The following is a 23,210-nucleotide window of genomic DNA, read 5'->3' on the forward strand; positions in this document are numbered from 1 at the left end:
AAAAGACTGAAGAGGCCATCCTAGCCTACTCTGTCCACTTTAAAAGGCTTTTCCAGAAGCCCCATCTAGCAAATTACATTTTTTTTTTTCTCATATACTTTTTGCACATTACTTTCCAGGCTACTAATGTATCTCCTATATGTTTATTCTTTCCTTTAATTCATCAACTAAATTGTTTAATTAATAAATAAAATATTTTAGCTCCTGGAGTTTTTGAGGTTGTTTTTGTGCTGTATTTGAATCTTCTGCAGTGCACTGATTTTTATGTTCAGGATTATATATCCAGAATTATTCTACCATCCTTCCTGTCACTTGCTGTTGGGCCTCTTTAGATGGATTATATTCTTTGTTGTTGCCCTGTGGCTCAGGTGTGGTTACTGTAGAGCACTAAATGGTTGGATATATCAGTTGGCATAAAGCAAGAGGAGCTCTACCCTAGTGGACTTCTGTGATGTAGGATGAGTAGAAGGGCTGCTGAGATGCCTTTGTTCTTCAGTCTGTCTACTCTCCAGTCTGTCCCCACATTCCCATTCTGAGGACTGGGAAAATTCATCCAGCCCCTTTCATTTTTCTTGATCGTTTGAGGGCACCACAAACCCTGTAACACTTGCATAGCACCATCATTAACTTTTTTTTGAGGATTTGACTATGAATGCTAAGCTCTTCCCAATCTCTGACTTCTGTTCCTCGCTCTTGTTATCTCCTGCTGTTCTTTAGGTGCTTGTCTAGCCTAAGGGGGGGAAGGGGTGGTGAACTAGTTCTCCTTCTTGGGATACCAGCAGAGCTCAAGGCCTCACTTAAACCCATTTTTTCTGGCAGCAATTTACCTAGAACAGGCAAAAGCCACAAATTGAGAATATTTAGGTAACCATGTTCACAAAATTCCTCAGTATCTGCCTTGTGAATTTCCATTTCTTTACCAAAATGTTCTAGGCCGGAGTGGGAAAACTCTAAGCAATTGGGTTCAACTGTCAGTTCCTGTTTTAAAAAGGATGAAGTATTCTGGTGATACCAAGAGCCCGTATTAGAATTTTTCATATGAAGTTAATAAATTCACTCTATGAAATAAAGTGGAAGCCCTGGTGGCGTAGTGGTTAAGTGCTACAGCTGCTAACCAAAGGATCAGTAGTTTAAATCTACCAGGTGCTCCTTGGAAACTCTACGGGGCAGTTCTACTCTGTCCTATAGCGTTGCTATGAGCCAGAATCAACTCAATGGCAATGGGTTTGGGTTTTTATGAAATAAAGTTAAGAGAAACTTCCTAGTAAAATTGGAAGAAAATGGGATTGAAATTTCAGATGTGAAAGGTTATAGATCTCAGTGAAATGCTAATACTTTTGAAATTCTCAATTCTTAAAAATTCAATTTAAAATATTTGAAAGGGGGGGTATTTATTAATATCACACGCAAGTAAAATTTTGCTGAAGATAATTCAAAAACAGTTGCAGCAGTACACTGACAGGGAACTGCCAGAAATTCAACCTGGATTCCGAAGAGGATGTGGAATGAGAGGTATCTTTGCTAATGTCAGATGACTCTTGGCTGAAAGAGAATACCAGAAAGATGTTTAGCTTGTGCTGTATTGACTGTGCAAAGGCATTTGACGGTGTGAATCATAAAGAATTATGAATAACATTGCAAAGAACACTTAATTGTGCTCATGCTGAACCTGTACATAGAGGCAGGCAGTTTTTCGACTAGAACAAGGGGATGCTGCATGGTTTAAAATCAGGAGAGGCATGCATCAGGGTTGTATCTTTCAGCATACTTATTCATCCTGTATGATGAGCAAGTAATCTGAGAAGCTGGAGTACATGAAAAACACTGGCATCAGGATTGACGGAAGACTCATTAACAACCTGCGTTACACAGATGACACAGCCGTACTTGCGAAAGTAAAGAGGACTTGAAGCACTTACTGATGAAGATCCAAGACTACAGCCTTCAGTATGGATTACACCTCAACATGAAGAAAGTAAATATCTTCGCAGCTGGACCAATAAGCAACATCATGATAAACAGAAAATGTTGAAGTTGTCAAGGATTTCCTTTTACTTGGATCTGCAATCAACCCCTATGGAAGCAATAGTCATGAAATCAACTGACGTATTATTGCATTAGGCAAATCTGCTGCAGAAGACCTCTTTGAAGTGTTAAAAAGCAAAGATGTCACTTTGAGGGTTACATTGCGCCTGACCCAAGTGATGGTATTTTCATTCACCTCATATGCATGCGAAAGACCAAAAAAGAATCAATCCTTTAAATTATGCTGTTGACGAAGAATATTGAATATACCATGGAATTCCAGAATAGTGAACAAATCTGTCTTGGAAGAAGCACAGCAAGGATGGCGAGACTTTGTCTCATGTACTTTGGACGTGTTTATCAGTAGGGAACAGTCCCTGGAGAAGAATATCATGTTTGATAAAGTAGAGGGTCAGTGAAAAACGGGAAGACCCTCAGTGAGGTGGATTGACACAGTGACTGCAACAATGGGCTCAAACATAGCAATGATTTTGAAAATGGCACAGGACTGGGCAGTGTTCTGTTCTGTTGAACATAAGGTTACTATTATTCAGAACCAACTCTATGACACCTAACAACAATATGTGGCACATATGACTGGTTTGATGTAAATTCAATGGCAAGTATCCTTTTTAGTCAAAACTTCATTAGTTTTTTTTTTTTTTTTAGTTTCTGCTATAATTATCTCTACTGAGAGCCAAATACAAGGAAACTAGAACTTTTGTTTTGAGTTAAAGGCTTAGTAGAACCGTGAAGTAAATACTGGTTCTAAATAATAATTTGAGCACTTTAAGAATTAAGTAGTTGTGGTAGATCAAAACAAACAAAAAGATAAAGCAACCAAAGGGTCTATGAAAATTCCTTTATATTTCTGCTCATATCTACTTTGAACCAAAAAAAAGGGGTAACTATAAATGTCAACCTGTTGCTATCAAGTCCGTTTCTACTCACGGCAACCCCGTGTGTTACAGAGTGCTACATAGGGTTTTGTTGGCTGTAATAATTATGGAAACAGATTGCCAGGCCTTTCTTTCACAGCACCACTAGGTGGATTGAGACCACCAACTTTTTAGGTTTATCATTGAGTGCAAACCATTTGCACTTCCCAGGTACCTCCTTTAAATGTGGGAGAGAAGAAATAACTTTGCTCAAACTGATACCATATGTCATACTTAGTGTGTTCATTTTTTTCCTTTTAGGACAGTGGTGATTATCCCCTCACCATGCCTGGACCCCAGTGGAAAAAGTTTCGTTCAAACTTTTGTGAATTCATTGGAGTCCTGATTCGACAGTGTCAATATAGCATAATTTATGATGAGTATATGATGGACACAGTAATTTCTCTTTTGACTGGTTTGTCAGACTCCCAGGTCAGAGCTTTTAGGCATACAAGTACCCTTGCTGGTAAGTCATCAACATTTTATTTCTTTTTCATTTATTTTAAATATGCTTTATTGTAATTAAAATTTTCTTAAATATTAATTTAATCATTTGCTTTTGAAAAGTAACATTTTCCCCAAAATTCATCTGAATGGTTTGTGCTATCTGTTTGGGTGAACTGTATGCCTATTTTGATAATTGGTATTTGATAGCCTTGAGAATGAAAATTGAAGCCTTCTGGGCCAATTTCAATAAATGTTTAGTTTATTATTTTCTTACATCCTCATTTTATAACCAAAGGAATTTTAGGAGACTGTTAGGCCATATCCTTTTGTAAACCCAAATTCACAGTGTTTTATCTCCACTTAAATACATTGCTTCACAGCTCAGTGTTATGCATATATGTGTAAATATTTATATATTTGAGAAAAACAACTCCATCAAATTATTTGGTAGCAGTGACATTCTTTTTATTCCTTGTTCTGACACAAACATGTTTCTAAGCATGTTTCCAAATCAGTTCATTCAGATAAGCTATAGATATCTGAAGATCTGACAAATTGCAGTTTTCACTTTTACTTTCATCATTTTAGAATTGTCTAGGCTACTTCTCAGTCAAGTATAATTTTTCTTCATTTTTCCATAACAAGGTAATTTTATTAATTTAACGTTTGTTCCATTTTTCCTCCACTGCTTTAACTGTGCTTAACTAAAATGACTAGTCTTTTTATTCATGATGTATTTGTGCGGGCATGCATAAAAATATATACATATATTTAAATGTTCCCAAATTATATCCTTCTTAATAGCAATAAAAAACCAAACCCCTTGCCATCAAGTCCATTCCAACTCATAGTGACCCTATAGAACAGAGTAGGACTGTCCTATAGGGCTTCCAAGGAGCAGCTGGCAGATTAGAACTGCCAGACTTTTTTGGTTAGCAGCCAAACTCTAAACCACTAAGCCACCAGGGTTTCCTTGATAGCAATAACTCTGTCTTTATTCATCTTAGTCATTACCATGTCAAAAAACAGATTCAGTTTCATTAACTAAATTTCAATTTTCATTTAAATTTCAATCTTATTTATCTAATTTATTTAAAGTGTTGGTTCTCAAACTTCAGTATGCATCAGAATTACCTATAGAACTTGTTGAAACAGAATGCTGGGTCCAGGCCCGGAGTTTAACAAGTTTTTAGAGAATACTAGTGGGTTTTTAGTGGAATGCTGCTGGTTTGACTACAAATTGCAAATTGTTAACATTTTGTCATTTTCTGGCTTAGACTTACTGCCTAAAGCCAATATGATAATATTATCTGGAGACATCCATGTTTTTTTTCCACATCCTCTTTTTTTTTTTTTTTTCCTTTTAGGCAGCATAGTTAATCCATATTGGTGTGCGTTACTCTCTTATTTGTATTTATGTACAAAACAAAAATGAAGCAGAGCTTATTGTCTTTTGAGAGTATTCTTTTGCTTGTTATTAGGAAGAAAGGGAAGAGGGGGACGTCTTTTACCTAATTTTATTTTATTTTTTAAATGTTAAAAATGTGGTTTATTATGGAAAAAAATTTTGTACAGAACAAAAATCAAACTAGTTTTTCTGTTTTGAGAGTATCCTATTCCATTTATTAGTAGAGGGAAACGCTGGTGGCGTAGTGGTTAAGTATGCTACGACTGCTAACCAAAAGGTCGGCAGTTCAAATCCACCATGTGCTCCTTGGAAACTCAATGGGGCAGTTTTAACCTGTCCTATAGGATAACTATGAGTTGGAATCGACTCGATGGATCGGGTTTTTTTTTTTTTTTTTAATTAGTAGAAATGAAAGTTGATTTTGTACGCAATTGTACCTTTTCTTTCAAGGAACTGTAAAAATGCTATTTATTATCCAAAAAAAAGTCTTTGTTTTATACATTCCTTTCTTTTTAATTTCATGACTTTTAGTATCCTGTAATTTGGTATTTGTTCCTTTTGTATTTTCTATTCCCTTTTTGTGGCACTTTCTTCTTTCTATGAACAGTAATGCCCATTTAGCTGGTTGTCAGATGCATAGTAATTTGGTTGTTTGAAATAAACAAAAGATATTAGACATAAGATAGAAATTGCTTTTGAATAGCCAAAGTTTCTATCATAAAAACTAATGAACTTGCTGTCATGGTTTGAATTTTGTCCCCCAGAAAGTGTGTGTATTAATTTGGCTAGGCCATGATTCCTGGTATTGGGTGATTTTCCTATATGTTGTAAATCCTACCTATATGAAGTTATTAAGGGAGGATGGGTGGCAGTTGTGTTAGTAAGGCAGGACTCAGTCTGCAAGCTTGGATTGTGTCTTGAAGCAATCTCTTGAGCTATAAAAGAGAGAGAGAGAAGCAAGCAGAGAGACAGGGGGACCTCATACCACTGCCAGGAGCAGACCGTGTCCTTTGGACCCAGGGTCCCTGCAAGAAGCAGCTCCTAGTCCTGGGGAAGACTGATAAGAACGCCGACAGAGAGGAAGCCTTCCCCTGGAGCTGACACCCTGAATTTGGACTTTCAGCCTGCTTTGCTGTAAAGAAATAAATTTCTCTTTGTTGAAGCCATCCCCTTGTGGTACTTCTGTTATAACAGCACTAGATGACTAAGACACTTGCCTTAATACAAAAAGTTATTATATGGTTTTCCAAGGCCAAAAGAGAAGGAGAAGCGACACATTATGGGGGGCAAACCTAAGATGCCATCCAGCTGATAGAATTGTGAAATAATAACCCATAACAAAATAGAAGACAGAATATTTGTTTTCAGATCTGAAGGTAGGGAGCAATCTGGGACTTTTTTTGCTAGAAGCAAACCACCTCTCTTTAATCTAGAAACCGGTGCATTCTGTATAAAAGATTAAATATACGTCTTATACTCTAAGAACATAGGAAGAGTAATATTTTATAGAAATAACAGAATATTTTGACTCTTAAGCTCTTTTTTCAGTTTTCTGAAAAATGAGCTTTAATTCATTTGTGTTTGTTCTCCACTGCCGTCTAAATGAGGTATTACTGTATTTTATTGCCTTTCTGATGGTCCATTTTTAACTACTTTTTATGATTGTATCACTTTAACTATATTTTCTTTGTTATTGTATCTGCTGATTTTGCATATGCTTGAATATGTTTTCATTAAGGCTTTTCTCTTGTTCTTTCTGAGTAGTTCCTCTTTTTCACCAGTGCCTTTTTGTGTCTCTCTTCCTGTGATTTACCTATGTTCATGATAGTTTTTAAAACTACTTGGTAAATACCATTTTGTTTTTATCTAATTTCTTTTTATATCATCATCTACCCTATTTGAATTTGAAGTTGTTTTTCAAAATCAGGTATTAATAAAAAATAGGTAATCCACATAGTATTTATTTATACTGATTTTTCAAAAGATAAAACCTATCTTTCAGTCATTTTCTAAAGTTACTTCAAAAAATCATTGTAGCTCCCATCTGTATATGTGAGACATATCAGTCACTTAGCCTTCAACAAAGCACAGAGGGCTTGCTGAGAACTTAATTCCAGGGTGAATAATAATTATCCATCTTTTTAGGGATTTTTTGTTCTCACCTTTGTCCTCTTTTTTGTTACTTTATGGTATGTGTGCCAAGGATAGATTAAAAAGATTAAAAAAAAAAAAGATAGTCATTTTTATTTACTTTGCAGAACGAGTTTTGGGGACTAGATGAAATGGGCAGGAACATTTAATCCCCAGCGTCAAAGACTAAGTGCATGGACAGTTACAAGGCAGTTATGGCCAGATACGGTTATTGGCTTGGAATAAAATGCTCCTTGACGTTGCTTCTGTGTTAGCTGAGAAGAGAGACAGTGAGGTTAGTTGTTTTGTAGGGTATAGATGTGATGAGTTCCAGAACTTTGTAAGTCATCAGTTGTCTTATCAGTAGTACTTTTAATGTTTTCCAAATAGCCCACATTCTTGTTATGAATTAAATAATGTGTCCCTGTTGTCAGTGTTGTGCATTGCATTTAATTGTATACTTTTACCACATATTTATTTTAAAAAATATTCATCATTCTATAGTTTTTCAGGTCTGTTTATTCCACAGTTTGGACAATAAGTATTCCCATGTTTTTCACTGTAGATATCAACTATACTTTCCTTTTTTTTTTGGAATGCTTTTCACCATTAAGTCGAAACCAACTGTTAGTGATTACGTTTCCATTATAGTTTTCTTATTTTTTTCTGTCACTTAATGGGAATTTTAAAACATACTGTCCTGTTTATTTGACCTATTTTAGTAAGAAGGCTTCACATTGCAGTACATTTTTCATTTCATTAACTAATAATCTTCAGATTTTAGTGCCCTTTCTTCTAAATACGTAACTGGGTTGGGCATACTAAGACATAATTGGTAGACTTTACTTTCATAGGAAACGTATTGTAATTTGTTTATTCTTTGCTTCTTTCAGTGGTTTATAATGTGAGATCTGAGACTGGGCACATTGTATTTTTTTCAGAGTTGATGACATTTTCATATTTTATGTGAAAGTATTCTTTTTCTTTTCAAGGTCAAAAGAGATAGTATTTCCTTTATTTTACCACTTCGTTCTTTTGTATTATTGATATAATTTTATTCTTAAAGAATTTTTCCCCCCACAATTGTAGTTATCTTACGTATTTTTAGGCATTTACTTTTAAGGTGTATTCCAATACTTTATATGTTGTTGGCTTCACACTTTGGTTAGGTGGCAATTTGCAGAATGAGTAATCTTGGTTTCTTTTTTTCTTTTTGCTATTTTCTCACTTATATAATTTTCTGTAATGTTACAAATAGTTTATTTAATGCTGCCAACCTCTCATTTTTATGGTGAAGGTGCTAATTTGAACAAAGCAGAATCAAGAATACAAAATTTGTATTAATGGCATTGTGATTGATTCAGTTTTTGGAAAAATTAGAAACTTTGGTTAAGATCATCATATGACAGTCCAGTGGTCTCAAAAGACTGGGAGGCCAGTTTCAAAAACCTAAATGCACAGAGAAACACCAAAAATTAGTGTAGCAGAATATATTTATTAGAAGTAGATACGATTTTAATTAGGCAGATTCAACCTGTATTGGAATGGCACACCGAAGAGGGGACAGTGAAAATAGGTTATTTAGCTCATTTTTAATTTCTCAGGAAATAACATCAAAGCACAGGGCAGGGTTTCAGGGTCCATTGGTTACAGAAACAGAATTGCCAGCGGCATACCATACATGTTAAAGACACAGCCTCTAGTCAGACCCTTGAGTTCCTTCTTCTCAAAGCTGGCTGCACACAGATAATTTTCCTAAAGAGCCCAATGCATAAGGCCAAATGGTCTCTGCTAAACTGCTTACTAAGCTGTTATTCAACCTGAAGGTGACTTCAGGGAACCGGTTCCTTCAAGATTCAGAAGGAGACCTAAGGGTGGATGGCCTGGGTGAATCACCCGAATTCCACGAACTCTAAAATGGGAATTCTAAGAGAATCAAAATGATTTTGTCACCAGTCTTCGGCAATGTTTAATAATAGGTCACTCTCAGACTCTTGAGGGAGTAAACATTTCTTTATGCCCTGTTGTTAACATTTTTATGTTGACAAATGGTTATTTTATATTGTCATCGTTGATTTATATTCAGTGTTGATTAACACTTATTATCAAGCCAGTGTCCCTGGACTTTTCCTCTGAGGAAAGATATGGCATATGAATTTATTAATCATAGATTGAAGATCATTTTGCCTCAGAAAATTGATACCTCTTTTCTTTGGCTTATAGTTGCTGATACCATATAATATAGTGTTTATAGAATTGGTTCTGGAGCCAGACTATCTGGGCTCAGATTCCTCTCTGACTTTTACTATTTGGGCAACCTTGGACAAGCTCCTTAACTTAATTGGCCTCACTTTTCTTTTATATGCAAAGTGGGGAATATGATGATAACTATATTCCTTTTTTTTTTTTTTTTATTCCTAGTTTTACTCTGGATTTATTCAGTGCCTACTCTTTTAGGTAATAATAATAGACATGATAAATGGACAAATTAGAAATAAATAAGTAAACAAGTTAATTTTTTCAAAAACTGCTATTAAGGAACTAATATCATGCTTTTTCATTTTACTTGTCTTTTGGCTCTCAGGACCCAAGTTCTAATTATTGAATTCAGTAAGTATTTTATAATTCTTAGCCAGACAGCTTATTTCTGGCTTCTTTAAGGTCCTGAAATTTTTAGAACAGTCTGGCATGATCAAGGAAAAGGCCACATGGTATAAATAATCTCTCTTCTTTTTGACCTTATATTTTTCTTATATTCATTTTTTCTTTATTTTTCTAGAAAAAATCCCAACCCATTGCCATCAAGTCAATTCTGACTTATAGCGACCCTACAGGACAGAGTAGAACTGCCCCATACAGATTCCAAGGAGTGCCTGGTGGACTTGAACTGCCGACCTTTCGGTTAGCAGACATAGCTCTTAATTACTATGCAATGATTAAGTTCTAGAGTCTTATCATTGCTTTGTACTTTTACCATTGCATTATTTTTCTTTATCACCCTGGTCTTTCTTACTCCTTCTCCAGATTTATCACCTTTATTCAATGTTCAATGTTTTAGGTTTTATATATAGTAGACTTTTGGTGTTTGCATGGGATCGATTTGTAATACTTGGCCAAATCCCCAGATATCACACTATAGTATATAATGTGTACCCATAAAATACAGTAAAGTTTAACTTCAAAAATGTAATTATATTTTTTGAATCTGTAGATACACGTTTAGAGTAATTTTTAAAGTTTTTTAAGTAAGAAATACAATTTTTTTTAGATCTTTTACTTTCTATCATCAGGTATAGAAATTAGCTTTCTGTGGGGGGCCAGTTTTTATAAAGCAACCATGATATTTTAAACCAGTTTACAAGAATTACATAACTCCTTTTCATTAACTTGGAGAACCTTGACAAGTTTCTTAACTTCCGTGCCTCTCATTTCTTATTGATAGAATGTTGACATGAATAGCCTTACTTCTAAGAGTTTGTTAGGTTTAAATAAAATAATTAATGTTAAATGTTTAATATATACAAATCACTCAAATTGTCTGATGTTATAACTATACTACAGAGAACAACAAAGCTAATATGGCATATTCTAAACATGACAGAGAATTTGAGAAAATTCTTTGAAGTTTAGTTTTTTTTGTATTAAGATTGTTTTCATATTGTACATTTTAGATTTTTTGTGCTTATGAAATTACTACTTATAGAGAATTCAGAAAAATAAAAATAAGCCATAATCACACCACCTTATAGCAGTGCCTTAAAATTTTGGTTTTTCCTTTTAAGCCTTTTTTTAAATGCATATTTATGAGGTTTTTTATTTTATTTTTAAACAAAAAATTTGATGTTACAGTCAATCTTGTTATATGCATTTTCTGTGCTTTTAACTTTTTATATGACTTAATATGGCTTCCTCTTTTTCTAAAATGTAGATTAATGTCTTAATTTTTTTAACTTTTCTACCCTGGTTTGGACCCTTTGTCTTTCCTTGAAACCCTATCTCCCTTCTTCCCTTCCACTCCTTTTGGGAGCATGTTTTCCATTAGTTTCCTAAGAAGAGGGTATTAGGGAAGTATATATTTGAGACTTTGCATGCCTGAAAGCTGCATTGTACCCTAATATTTAATAGTCTGACCCAGTATAAAATTCATCATCGAAAATAATTTTCTTCAGAATTGGACTCCAGCTTCCAGTGTTGTTATTGAGAAGTCTAATGCTATTTTGACTTCTGATTTTGATTTCTGTTTCTTGTCTTTGGAAGTTTCGAAACTTTTATCTTTATTCCTGGTGTTCTGAAATTTCACGGAGACATACCCTGGTATAGAAACCCTGGTGGCATAGTAGTTAAGTGCTACGGCAGTTCAAATCCACCAGAGCTCCTTGGACACTCTATGGGGCAGTCCTACTCTGTCCTATAGGGTCGCTATGAGTCGGAATCGACTCGATGGCAACGGGTTTGGATTTCCCATTTTTATACCCTGGTAAGTATGTTTTTCCCCCCATTCATTATGCCTTGTTTTCTTTCTTGAATTCCTGTTGCTTGAATGTTAATTTCTTACTTCAGTACTGAGTTTCTTATTATTTCTCTTTTATTTTCCATTTCTTAGGCTGTTGGCTGACCTTTCTTGTCTTTCCTCAACTTTACTAAACATCATTTTGGCTATCATTTTAAGTTTCTGAGAGTTTTTTCTTATTCTCCAGGTCTTTGTTTTTTATGTTTTGTGGATGCAGTATCATCTGTTTTTTCTCTAATCTCTTTGATGTTAATTATTTCTTTGAAATCTTTTTCTGCTTCCGGCTCTGACCTCTTATGATTCTCTGCTTTTATCTCTCTCTCTCATGTAAGGAGCCCTGATTGCACGGTGGTTAAAGCATTCGGCTGCTAACCAAAAAGGTTGGTGATTTGAACCCACCACCCACTCTGTTGGAGAAAGATGAGACGGTCTGCTCCTATAAAGATTTACAGCCTTGGAAACCCTGTGGGGCAATTCTACTCTGTCCTGTAGGGTTGCTATGAGTCGTAATTGACTCGCTGGCAATGGGCTTGGGGCTTGGGCCATTCATTGTTGAGAAGGAGACACTAAAAAACTGATTGCGGGAGAAGAGTGTGTGTATGTGTTGTGGTTTACAGGTTTTTACTGGGGAAGTTCAGTTTCCTTGCAGAAGGATCTTCCAGTGTACTTAGTATGGCAGCTGACTGAATTTGGGAGTTGGCTAGAGTGAGGGAGCACTTCTATTCGTATGTCTGATGATTCCAAATAGCTAGGTTTTTTTTTTTCTTTCTCCAGGGTATAAACTTCTGGACTTCCAAGGTGGATGTGTGGTAGAGGATTGCCTGACTGCCTAGGTTGGAGTGGAGATTTGGAGATTTAATGTTCGTCATACAAACTCTGAAATGATACTCTTATTTTGAGACCTTATCTCACCCCATCTTCTATGGAACCTAGTGTTACTAATTCCTCAGTCCTTCTGAGACCTATAACATAAAGTGTGTGTGTGTGTGTCATGTTTTCTCCACTCATTGATCTCATTTGTATGCACTCTGTACATCTATCTGCGTTCGATATTCGTGTATTGTGGTTTGAGATTACAGGTATTTCCTGGATTCATTGAAGATGAAAATTGTTTTCTCCTAGTTAATTTAGTCATGTTTTTGAGAGACAAAAAGGTTGGTTAAATATTATTGTTTGGAAAGTATAAGTTTGTCACAACTACCCCCCCCCCCCAGTTTTTAATAACCTTTTAAAAACTGAAAAAGGAATATAGTCATACCTTTCTTAAAAGTTTGATTTGCTCCATTATCAAAACAATTCTATAATGTGCAATAATAGTTGGTTTTCAAAAGTATAGAAGATATCACTAAGCTCGAATATAATTTTTTAATTTTCGGTTTAACGTTTAGGGAACATCAATACAGAATGTTAGATATTGAATAAATGGGTCGGTGGCCACAATCTTAATATCAAGCATTCTGTTTGCTGGTAACCAGCTTCTTTTGTTCTACTGCTGTTCTTCTATAGGGACTTTATATCCTTTGATGCTATTTTTTTTGTTGTTCTTCATACCCTTCATGTCCTCACATATTTCATTTTCACAGCTTAGATTCCATTACATCGTTCTTCATTCCCTCAACTTCCTTGTCTCTCTTTCCCCCCATCCTACTCCCTAGGAAAACATCAAATCTCCACCTACTTCATGCCTGCACCAGGAAAAAAAACAAAAAGCCCATTGCCATCAAGTTGATCCCAACTCATGACAGTCTTGTGTGTTAGGGAGAACTAAGCTCCATACAGTTTTCTTGGGTATAATCCTTACAGAAGCAGACAGCCAGACCCTTTTTCTCATGGTGCAAGTGTTTGGGTTTGAACCGTCAACCTTTCGGTTAACAGCCTAGAGCAAACCATTTGAGCCACCCATGGACCTGTACACCTGCATCAGAGCAGCTGAAAGTGAGTGGAAGAAAAAACATATTGGTTGGGGGCTTTATGTTTTTCTCTCAAGTGGACCTGTCTCTCAAGCTGCGTAGCAGTCCTTTTACAGGTAGTCCCCAACTTACGTTGTATGTGCGTTACAGTGAACCACACTTAAGATCATCTGTTTTTGTTTTTTTTATTCATCTTATTGTAATGTGTAATGCCTACAATGTTGCAGTGCATAATTTGCTGATGTTACTATTCTGAGATGTTCATATGCACATGTTCAGAGATGGTATTTATAAATATATACTGATAATAAAACGCAGTAAGAACAAAAACTGAAAAAAAGAAAAAAAAAGGTTCAATTTATGTCAGAACCAATTTACAGCAAATCAGAACCAGACCTTGTCTTAAGTCCGGGACTTCCTGTATAGTATCCTACTCAGTAGATACTCCCACTTTCTCAGGAGATTATTTCATCCCTTCTTTTTCATCGTCAGCTGGTTATCTTGCTTTCTTAGTAGAGGAGGTCAGAAGAGAATCCTTCAAGCATTAAATCTACCTACCTAGATGCAACGTTATCTGTATACACTGCCTTTTTTTTTAATTACAGTGCCCCCTGTCTAAGGCCAATCCTTGCACTTACACAGTGAATCACATTCTTTCTCACCTACCCAAGAACTTTGTTCATCAAGTTGTTCTCTCTCTTTCCTGACTTTTAATTTCCCCCCCTTTTATTAGATAATAAAAATTATCGTTACACTGATATGGTATAACAGCTCTCATCATTCAGGATCCCTCCCTTGTTCTCTCACAATCCCTTTTTTCTCTTTTCCTTTCCAGAAAAACTCCTCAAAAATTGTTTACATTGACTATTATCACTAACTCTCCTACAATCCTCCTTGAACCCACTCCAGTCAGGTTTCTGTCTCTACCACTTCACTGCCTCCACTCTTGTAGAGGTAAAATCAGTGAGCAAGGTGCCCAAATCAGTGGGCAGGGTCTTAGTCATCTAGTGCTGCTGTAACAGAAATACCACAAATGGATGACTTTAACAAAGAGAAATTTATTCACAGTAAAAGAGGCAAAAAGTCCAAATGCAGGACGTCAGCTCCAGGGGAAGGCTTTCTCTCTCTGTCAGCCTTCTCATCCATCTTTCCCTGGACTAGGAGATTCCTTGGTGGGAACCCCTGGTCAAAGGATGTGTTCTGCTCACGGCACTGCTTTCTTGGTAGTATAGGTGCCACCTTCTGCCCCACTTCTTTCTTTTATATCTCAAAGAGATTGCCTCAAGACATGATCCAACCTTGTAGATTGAGTCCTGCCTCGGCAACACAACTGCCTCCCATCCTCCCTCATTAACATCATAGAGGCAGGATTTACAACATACAGAAAAATCACACAGTACTGGGAATCATGGCCCAGCCAAATTGATACATTTGGGGGGGGGGGAGGCATAAATCAATCCATGACAGGCCGCTTCCAGTTGTTATCTCTCTTTCCCTTGAAAGACAAAATTATTTCTTCCTTCTTGATACACTCGTATTTACGTCTTTTCTGGAATACCACATTGTCCTGATGAATCTTAGGAAGTTCTGCTGTAGCTATTGCCTCATCCTGGGAGTTCAGACCTCTTTTCTGTCTTTATTAACATTTCGTGAAAAAAGAGAAAACCAATCCCATGGTGTTATTATTTTTATCAAAAAAAATAATGACGGCAGGAGAGGTAATACAGCTGTTACCAATTACCAACCTGACACAAAGGGTCCTTGTCTTTTCCTGAGTAAGAATACAAGCAAAAGACAAACTTTATCTTCAGCTAGCTTTATTTTGCTTGAGTCAAGCAAAAACACTTAGCGAGGATCTAAACCTCTCCAAAAGGCTTGACACCACAAGGGAAGCAAAGCTAGGGATTATATGGGTTTGATGGAGATAATAGAGTAATGAATATTTAGTGGGCTTCTTTCCAGGGGCGGGCACTTCTCAGAATGGAGGTGTATGTTAATTAGGTTGCCCATGTATCTGGAATCTAAGATGGAATCTGCTGATATTCAAAATGGAGTGCTCTTGGCAGCCCTTGGAATCACTTATTAGGGGATATAGGGCAAGTGTACTTGATATTCGGCACTACATCACCATCTTCAGAGGGCTAAGGAAGGTCAAACAGCAGTCACACTCTGCTCCTCTGCACATGCAAAGGGGAAGGGGACTAGAAAAACACTAAGAAGGAGATACCCCAATCCCATCTCATGTTGGCAGGGTGTGTCCCTGTTTACCCACCTTCTAGATGGTAATCTTTTAACGACTCTTTTGTTCCACCAGCACAGTTAACCCTATCTGTCTCAGGACAGTGTGTGGTTCCTGTTTGCCCAACTTCTAGATGATAATCTTTTAAAAGCTCTTTTTGTTCAGCCACTGGCACAGTTAACCCTATCTGTCTCACAGCCACATAATTTAAAATTCAAAGTGAAAAAAAACTTATGTTATTCTTCCACCCAATCTCTTGGCCATCATATTTTCTTCTCTGAAGGCAACCAAAGTGACTAGCTTCTTATATACCTTTTCAAAGATACTTTATGCATATAATAAAACAAAAAAACACCCATTGTCATTGAGTTGATTTCAACTCTTGGTGACTCCATGTGTTACAGAGTGGAACAGCTTCATAGAATTCTTTTGGGTATAATCTTTATGGAAGCAGATTGCCAGGCCTTTCTTCCACAGAGCTCCTGGGGATAGGCATAAACCACACCAACCAGGGATGATATGCATATAATAGCAAGTACATATTCAGTGAGAGATAGAATGGTTTAGTGGTTAGTAGTTAAGAGCTTGAATTATGGAGCAAGACTGCCTGTAATGAATCCAGTCTCTTCCAGTTACTGGTTATGTAACCTTGGGCAAGTCTCCTACCTGATCTGTGCCACAGTTTTCTTTTATGTAAAAATGGAAAAATCAAACCAACCCCTCTGCCATCAAATTGATTCCAATTCTTAGCGACTCTATAGGGCAGAGTATAACTGTTCCATAGGGTTTGCAAGTCTGTAAATATTTACAGAAACAGAATGCCACATCTTTCTCTCCCAGAGTGGCTCATGGGTTTGAACCACCAACCTTTTGGTTAGCAGCTGAGCACTTTATCCATCGCACAACCAGGTCTTCTTAAGTAAAAAGGGAATAATATAGCAAAAAGATGGAAACAACCTAAGTGCCCATCAACAGATGAGTGGATAGACAAACTTGGGCACATACACACAATGGAATACTATGCAGCCATAAAGAATAATGGTGAGTTCTCAAAATAAAATGTGAATGAACCTGGAGGACATTATGCTAAGTGAGATAAGTCAATTACAAAAGAACAAATGCTGTGTGATCTCACTATTATGAAATGACAAGAATAGGTATACATACCAAAAAAAGCATTCTTTGGTGATTACCAGGGATGGAAGGGGGAGGGAGGGGAGAATCACTTCCTAAATAGTGAACACTTGTTAGTTTGGTGATGGGTAAAGCCATATCAGAGCCCTGGTGTCACAGTGTTTAAGAGATATGGCTGCTAACCAAAAGGTCAGCAGTTCGAATTCACCATCTGCTCTTTGGGAACGCTACGGGGTAGTTCTCCTTTGTCCTTTAGGGTTGCTATGAGTCAGAATCAACTGGAAGGCAGTGGGTTTGGTTTTTTTTTAAGGCAATACCAAATAAGAGTGAAGTTGCCACAACTTGACCAAGGTAAATGATGACACTAAGAAGTATACAAGAATAAGGGACGATTTTGGTAAAAGCCACAGCATACACAATTTTGCAACGGCAGTAATAACTTAAAAATACGTGAGTGGTTACATAGGTAGATATCTATGCATATATATGTATAAACACATACGAATACATGGGTGTGCATGTTTCAGTGTTTCTGTAGGCAAATGTATATACATGTTTGTGCTGCATATATATATTCATATATAAAATAAAACATAGGGGACACAGTTATAGATACTTCCTAGACAACCAAATAACTCACAAGATTGGGTTACTGGATTTGAAGGCTTAGGACTAGAGTCTCAGGGAACAACTTGGTCATTTGGCATAATGTAGCTCACAAAAATAATGTTCTACCTCCTAGTTAGGTGAGTAATGTCTGGGCTCTTAAAAGCTTTTGAGTGGAGGCAGGGCCGACATGGCACCTTAAACAGATGGATCCTGCCATCCCTCTGCAGCAAAGACCCGAAAAACTAAGTAAAACAGATACAGACATCAATCCTGGAACCCGAAGCATCAAATGAAGGAATAAAGAACTAGATAAAAAACCAAATGGCAGAATAAAGAACTCTCAATAATAAAACAAAGCTAAAAGACTTTTTTTTTTTAAGACTTAAAACAGGGAAACAGATGTCAATCTGTAAATGACAACAGTGTCAACACAAAAAGAGGAATAAATGGTGTACGTATAAAACTTTCAAATGGAGATTAAGGCAAGGCATACCAAGTAATAAAAGACTGGTTCAAACTTAGGTAGATAAGGGTACATTTAAAGGTAGCCACAGGAAAGTTAACAAACATATTCATCAGAATAAGAAAGAAGAAAAACAGTGTCAGTAAACACAAAATCTTTAATAATAAAAAAAAAAAATCCACAAACAAACTCAGACCAAGAAAGAGATGCAAAGAAAACATCAGCACTACACACACACACACACACACACACACACACACACACAAAACACTGTGGCAACTATAAAATCATACCAGTTGATAATCACACTGAATATAAATGGTTTAATGTATCTGTAAGGACACAGAGTGGCAGAATGGATAAAAAAGCACAACCCATCAATATGCTGTCTACAAGAGACACTGTAGAGACAAAGACATTAAAAATCAAAGGATGGGAAAAAAATTATCAAGCAAACAGTAACTGATAAAAGGCAGGAGTGGCAATGCTAATCTCAGATAAAATAGACTTTAAGGCAAAATCCACCATAAAAGCCAAGAAAGGACTTACATAAGGATTAAAGGGACAATCCACAAGAAGACATAACCTGGATAAATATCTACACACCTAACAACAGGGCTCAAAAACTAACAGGGCTCGCTCTAACAGCACTGAAAAGAGAAATAGTTTCACAATAATAGTAGGAGACTTCAACACACCACTCTCATTAAAGGACAGAACATTTAGAAAGAAACTCAAGAAAGATACAGAAAATTTAAAGGCCACAATCAACCAACTTGGCCTCGTAGACATCTATAGAACACTCCACCCAACAGCAGCCAAGTACACATCCTTTTCCAATGCACAAGGAACATTCTCCAGAACAGACCACAGTTTAGGCTACAGAGCAACCCATAATATAATTCAAAACATCAAAATAATACAAAGCACCTTCTCTGAACACAATGCTGTAAAAGTAGAAATTAATGACAGAAAGAGCAAGTGCTTCAACACCACTGGGTAATAGAAGAAACCAAAGGTTAGACAGGCTTATAAAACAAAAAAAGGCTCCAGGAATTGGCAGAATACCAATTGAGATGTTTCAACAAACAGATGCAGCACTAGAGGCACTCACTCATCTATGTCAAGAAATTTGGAAGACAGCTTCCTGGCCAACCAGCTTGAAGTGATCCCGTATTTGTGCCAATTTCAAAGAAAGGTGATCAACAGAATGCATAAATATCGAACAGTATCATCACACACAAGTAAAATTTTGCTAAAAATCTTTCAAAAGTGGTTGCAGCTGTTTATTGACATGGACCTGCCAGAAGCTCAACCCGGATTCAGGGGAGGACGGAATGTGGGATATCATTGCTGATATAAGGTGGATCTTGACTGAAAGCAGAGAATACCAGAAAGATGTTTACCTGTGTTTTATTGCCTATGCAAAGGCATTTAACTCTGTGGATCATAACAAATTATGAATAACATTGCAAAGAATAGGAATTCCAGAATACTTAATTACGCTAATGCGGAACCTATTAATAGACCAAGAGGTAGCTGTTGGAACAGTACAAGGGAATACTGTGTGGTTTAAAGGCAGGAAAGGTGTGCGTCAGGGTTGTATCCTTTCACCATACTTAGTCAGTATGCTGATCAAATAATCCTTGAAGCTAGACTACATGAAGAAGAATTGGGGCATTAGAATTGGAGGAAGACTTATCAACGTGCAATGTGTAGATGACACAACCTTGGCTGCTCAAAGTGCAGAGGACTTGAAGCACTTACTGGTGAAGGTGAAAGACAACAGCCTTCAGTATAGATTACCTCAACATAGAACAAAAATCCTCACAGCTGGACCAATAAGCAACATCACGATAAACAGAGATTGAAGTTGTCAAGGATTTCCTTACAATCAACGCACATGGAAGCAGCAGTCAAGAAATCAAATGACACATTGCATTGGGCAAATCTGCTGCAAAAGACCTCTTTCAGGTGTTCAAAAGCAAAAATGTCACTTTGAGGACTGAGGTGGGTTGACCCAAGCTATGGTATTTTCAGTTGCTTCGTATGCATGCTTAAGCTAGATGGTGAATAAGGAAGAGCAAAGAAGAATTGATGCCTTCCAATTATGGTGTTGGTGAAAAATATTGAATATACTGTGGACTGCCAGAAGAGTATATGAATCTGTATTGAAAGAAGTACAGCTACAATGCTCCTTAGAAGCGAGGATGGGGAGACTTCGACTTAAGTACTTTCCACATGTTATCAGGAACAACCAGTCCCTGGAGTAGGATATCATGCTTGGTAAAGTAGAAGGTGAGTGAAAAAAAGGAAGGCTGTCAATGAGATGGATTGACAGTGGCGGCAGCAGTGGGCTCTAGCATAACAATGATTGTGAGGATGGTGTGGGATGAGGCAGTTTTTCTTTCTGTTGTACATAGGGTCGCTATGAGTCAGAACTGCCTGGACGATGCCTAACAACATAAACAATACCACACATGAGGAATGTGCTTCTTATTTCAACCAAGTGTTTGAGACCAAATGAGCAATATCTGCCCAAGAGCAAAGACAGGAAGGGACAGGAAACCTGGATAAATGGACATGGAGAACCCAGGGTAGAAAGGGAAAGGGGAAGAGTGCTGATGCATTGCAGGGATTTCAGCCAATGTCACAGTGCAGTTTGTGTATAAATTTTTTAATGAAAGCTAATTTGCGCTACAAACTTTTACCCAAAACACAGTAAAATTAAGAAAAAAAAACCTTGCGAATGACCATCTAAGATAAAACTATTGGTCTTTACGCGTCAGGAGCAAAAGAGAAAGAAGAAAACCAAAGACTCAAGAAACTAATCTAGAATACTAATAGTCTACACGAACCACGGCCTTACCTACCTTGAGACCAGAAGAATTGTTGGTGTCCAGCTACCACTACCAACCGTTCTGACCAGGGACACAAGAGATGGTCTCGGATAAAATGGGAGAAAAATGTAAAACCTAATCCAAATTCCTAAAAAAGGCTAGGCTTACTGGACAAGTAGAGACTAGTTGGACCCCTTAGACTGTCGCCCTGAGATACCCTTTATGTTTCCAGCTCAAACCGCTCCCGGTGGTCACCTATCAGCCACAAGACAGAGTGGCTCATAAAATAATATCATCACCCATTAATACTGTGCTCCTCTAAACAATCATCTAAATGAGTCCTAAGGTTAGCATTTACCCTAGACCAAAGATGAGAAAGTAAGAGGGGAGGAGTGACAAGGCGTGTAGATTAATGGAAACATAACAAGCAGAATGGAAATAACGAGAATACTGACACGTTGTGAAAAGTGTAACCAATGTCACTGAATAATATGTTTATATTATTATTATATCTAAAATATAATTATATTTATAATATAAAACCTATAATAATAATATATCTCCAGAAACAGAAGTTTTTTGTTTTTTTTTTTTAAGGGGATAATGATAGTACTTATTTCATAGGGTTGTGAGGCATACATGAATAAGTATGTGTAAATGGCTCAGAATAGTGGCTGGCACATGAAACAACATTCCTTTTTGCACAGATGATAATATAATACGCATATGATTAGGCATCTTGCTTTTTTTTTTAAACTAATGTCTCTGAGAGTTTTTTTCCCCACTGCACACAAAATTCTGTCTCAGTTTTTTCTAATGGGTGAACAATTCTCTATTGAGTTGATGTGTCATCCACTTGTATGTCTCAAAATACCAATCTCTTGATGACTTCCAAATGTTTATCTACTAGACATCCCCATTTCAATACCTAATAAGATTAAAACTTTGGAATCATCCTTGCCTTTTTTCTTTCATTTAATCTATTAAATTCTTTCAGGTGTACCTTCAAAATATACTTGATATCTGAGTATTTCTCTCTACCTACTGCTACCATAGTAATTGAAGCCAGCATCACTTCACTAAATTGATCAAGGCCAAAGCTTTGAGAATTGTCATTCTAAAATTTTGGCAATATTTTCACCATAATTTCAATGTCTTTCTAACTGGTCTCCCTTCTGCTACTACTTCTATAGTGTATTCTCTCTTGCCCATGACAAATCCTCAAATGGGTCTCATGTCACTTAGATTTAATTCTGGAATCTTACCCAAGGCCTAGGAGATTACCCTTGTAATCTGGCCTCTGGTTTCCTTTTCAACCTTATGTCCTATCTCTGCCTACCTCTGTGCTTTAGACACACTAAACACATTGCTCTTTCATGAGCGCCTTGCTGGTAATAATTTACCTTACAACTTTTGCGCTACTTGTTTCCTCTCCCTCAAACACTATTTTTGCCATATAATCCCATGCTCATTCCCTCACTTCATGTTCAAATTGTCAGTTCTTCAGAGAGGGCTTCCTGACTAATGCTAATATAGTACCTCATTTCAACTCTTTAGCCTTATTTTTTTTTCCTTATAGCACTTAAAACGTTAACTGGCATATCTTTTTTTCGTTTCTATATTATCTGTCTATCCATTTATTGTCTTATTTTCTTCCCCAGAATGTAAAGAGGAGCGCTGGTGATGCAGCGGTTAAAGCTCTTGGCTGCTAACCAAAAGGTCAGCAATTCAAACCTACCAGCCACTCCCTTAGGAAACCCTGGTGGTGGTGTAGTGGCTAAGTGCTACGGCTGCTAACCAAAAGATCAGCAGTTCAAATCCGCCAGGCGCTCCTTGGAAACTATGGAGCAGTTCTACTCTGTCCTATAGGGTCGCTGTGAGTCGGAATCGACTCGACGGCAATGGGTTTGGTTTTTGGGTTTAGCCACTCTCTAGGAGAGTGACGGAGCAGTCTGCTTCCATAAAGATTTACAGCCTTGGAAACCCTATGGGGCAGTTCTACTCTGTTCTATAGTGTGTCTATGAGTTAGAATCGACTTGACGGCAGTGGATTTTGTTTAGTGGGTAGAATGTAAAACTTATGAGGACAGGTCAGTTACTCGTTCAGTTTCGTATCCCTAGCAGTTAGACCAGGACTCAGTACGTGTGGGATTGATAGATGAATGGAGGAGCACTAAATTAGTACTTTGTAAACAATCTGTGTTGAAAGACAAGGTTTTTTTTTTAATACCTGATACTTTTGTAAAATGCAGTAAAATGGATCTCAAGAAAAAATGAAATATGTTTATTTTATTATCAGATTCAACAGACATAAAATTATTCAGATTGGTGTAAAAGTTTCTAAATAGTTTCAGTTTTGCACTTACCATAGATTGGTAAGAAACCATTTGTGATCAGCACCTATTTGCAGACCACACTCTGAGCAGCAACACACTAAAACACATCGACAATTTTATACTCATCAGTTGACATGTGAAGGCTAAGGGAAGCATTTTTCTCCTTGATAGACAAGGAGAAGCCACTGAAAAGTCCATGTCACAGTATCAAGGCTGAATTA

General features: G+C 36.9%; 1 protein-coding gene across 5 annotated transcripts in view; it reads left to right on the forward strand.

The window, feature by feature from the left end:
- Nucleotides 1–23,210, forward strand: part of STAG1 (STAG1 cohesin complex component) — a 519,923-nt gene that overhangs the window by 302,038 nt on the left and 194,675 nt on the right. For all 5 annotated transcript variants that reach the window (XM_023538819.2, XM_064277281.1, XM_023538818.2 and 2 more), the window contains one exon: nt 3,225–3,429. In XM_023538819.2, coding sequence (XP_023394587.1) covers nt 3,225–3,429 — 205 coding nt within the window. The remainder of the gene's footprint in view (nt 1–3,224; nt 3,430–23,210) is intronic.

This window comes from Loxodonta africana, chromosome 26 (assembly GCF_030014295.1).
Source record: "Loxodonta africana isolate mLoxAfr1 chromosome 26, mLoxAfr1.hap2, whole genome shotgun sequence".
Classification (NCBI taxonomy): domain Eukaryota; kingdom Metazoa; phylum Chordata; class Mammalia; order Proboscidea; family Elephantidae; genus Loxodonta; species Loxodonta africana.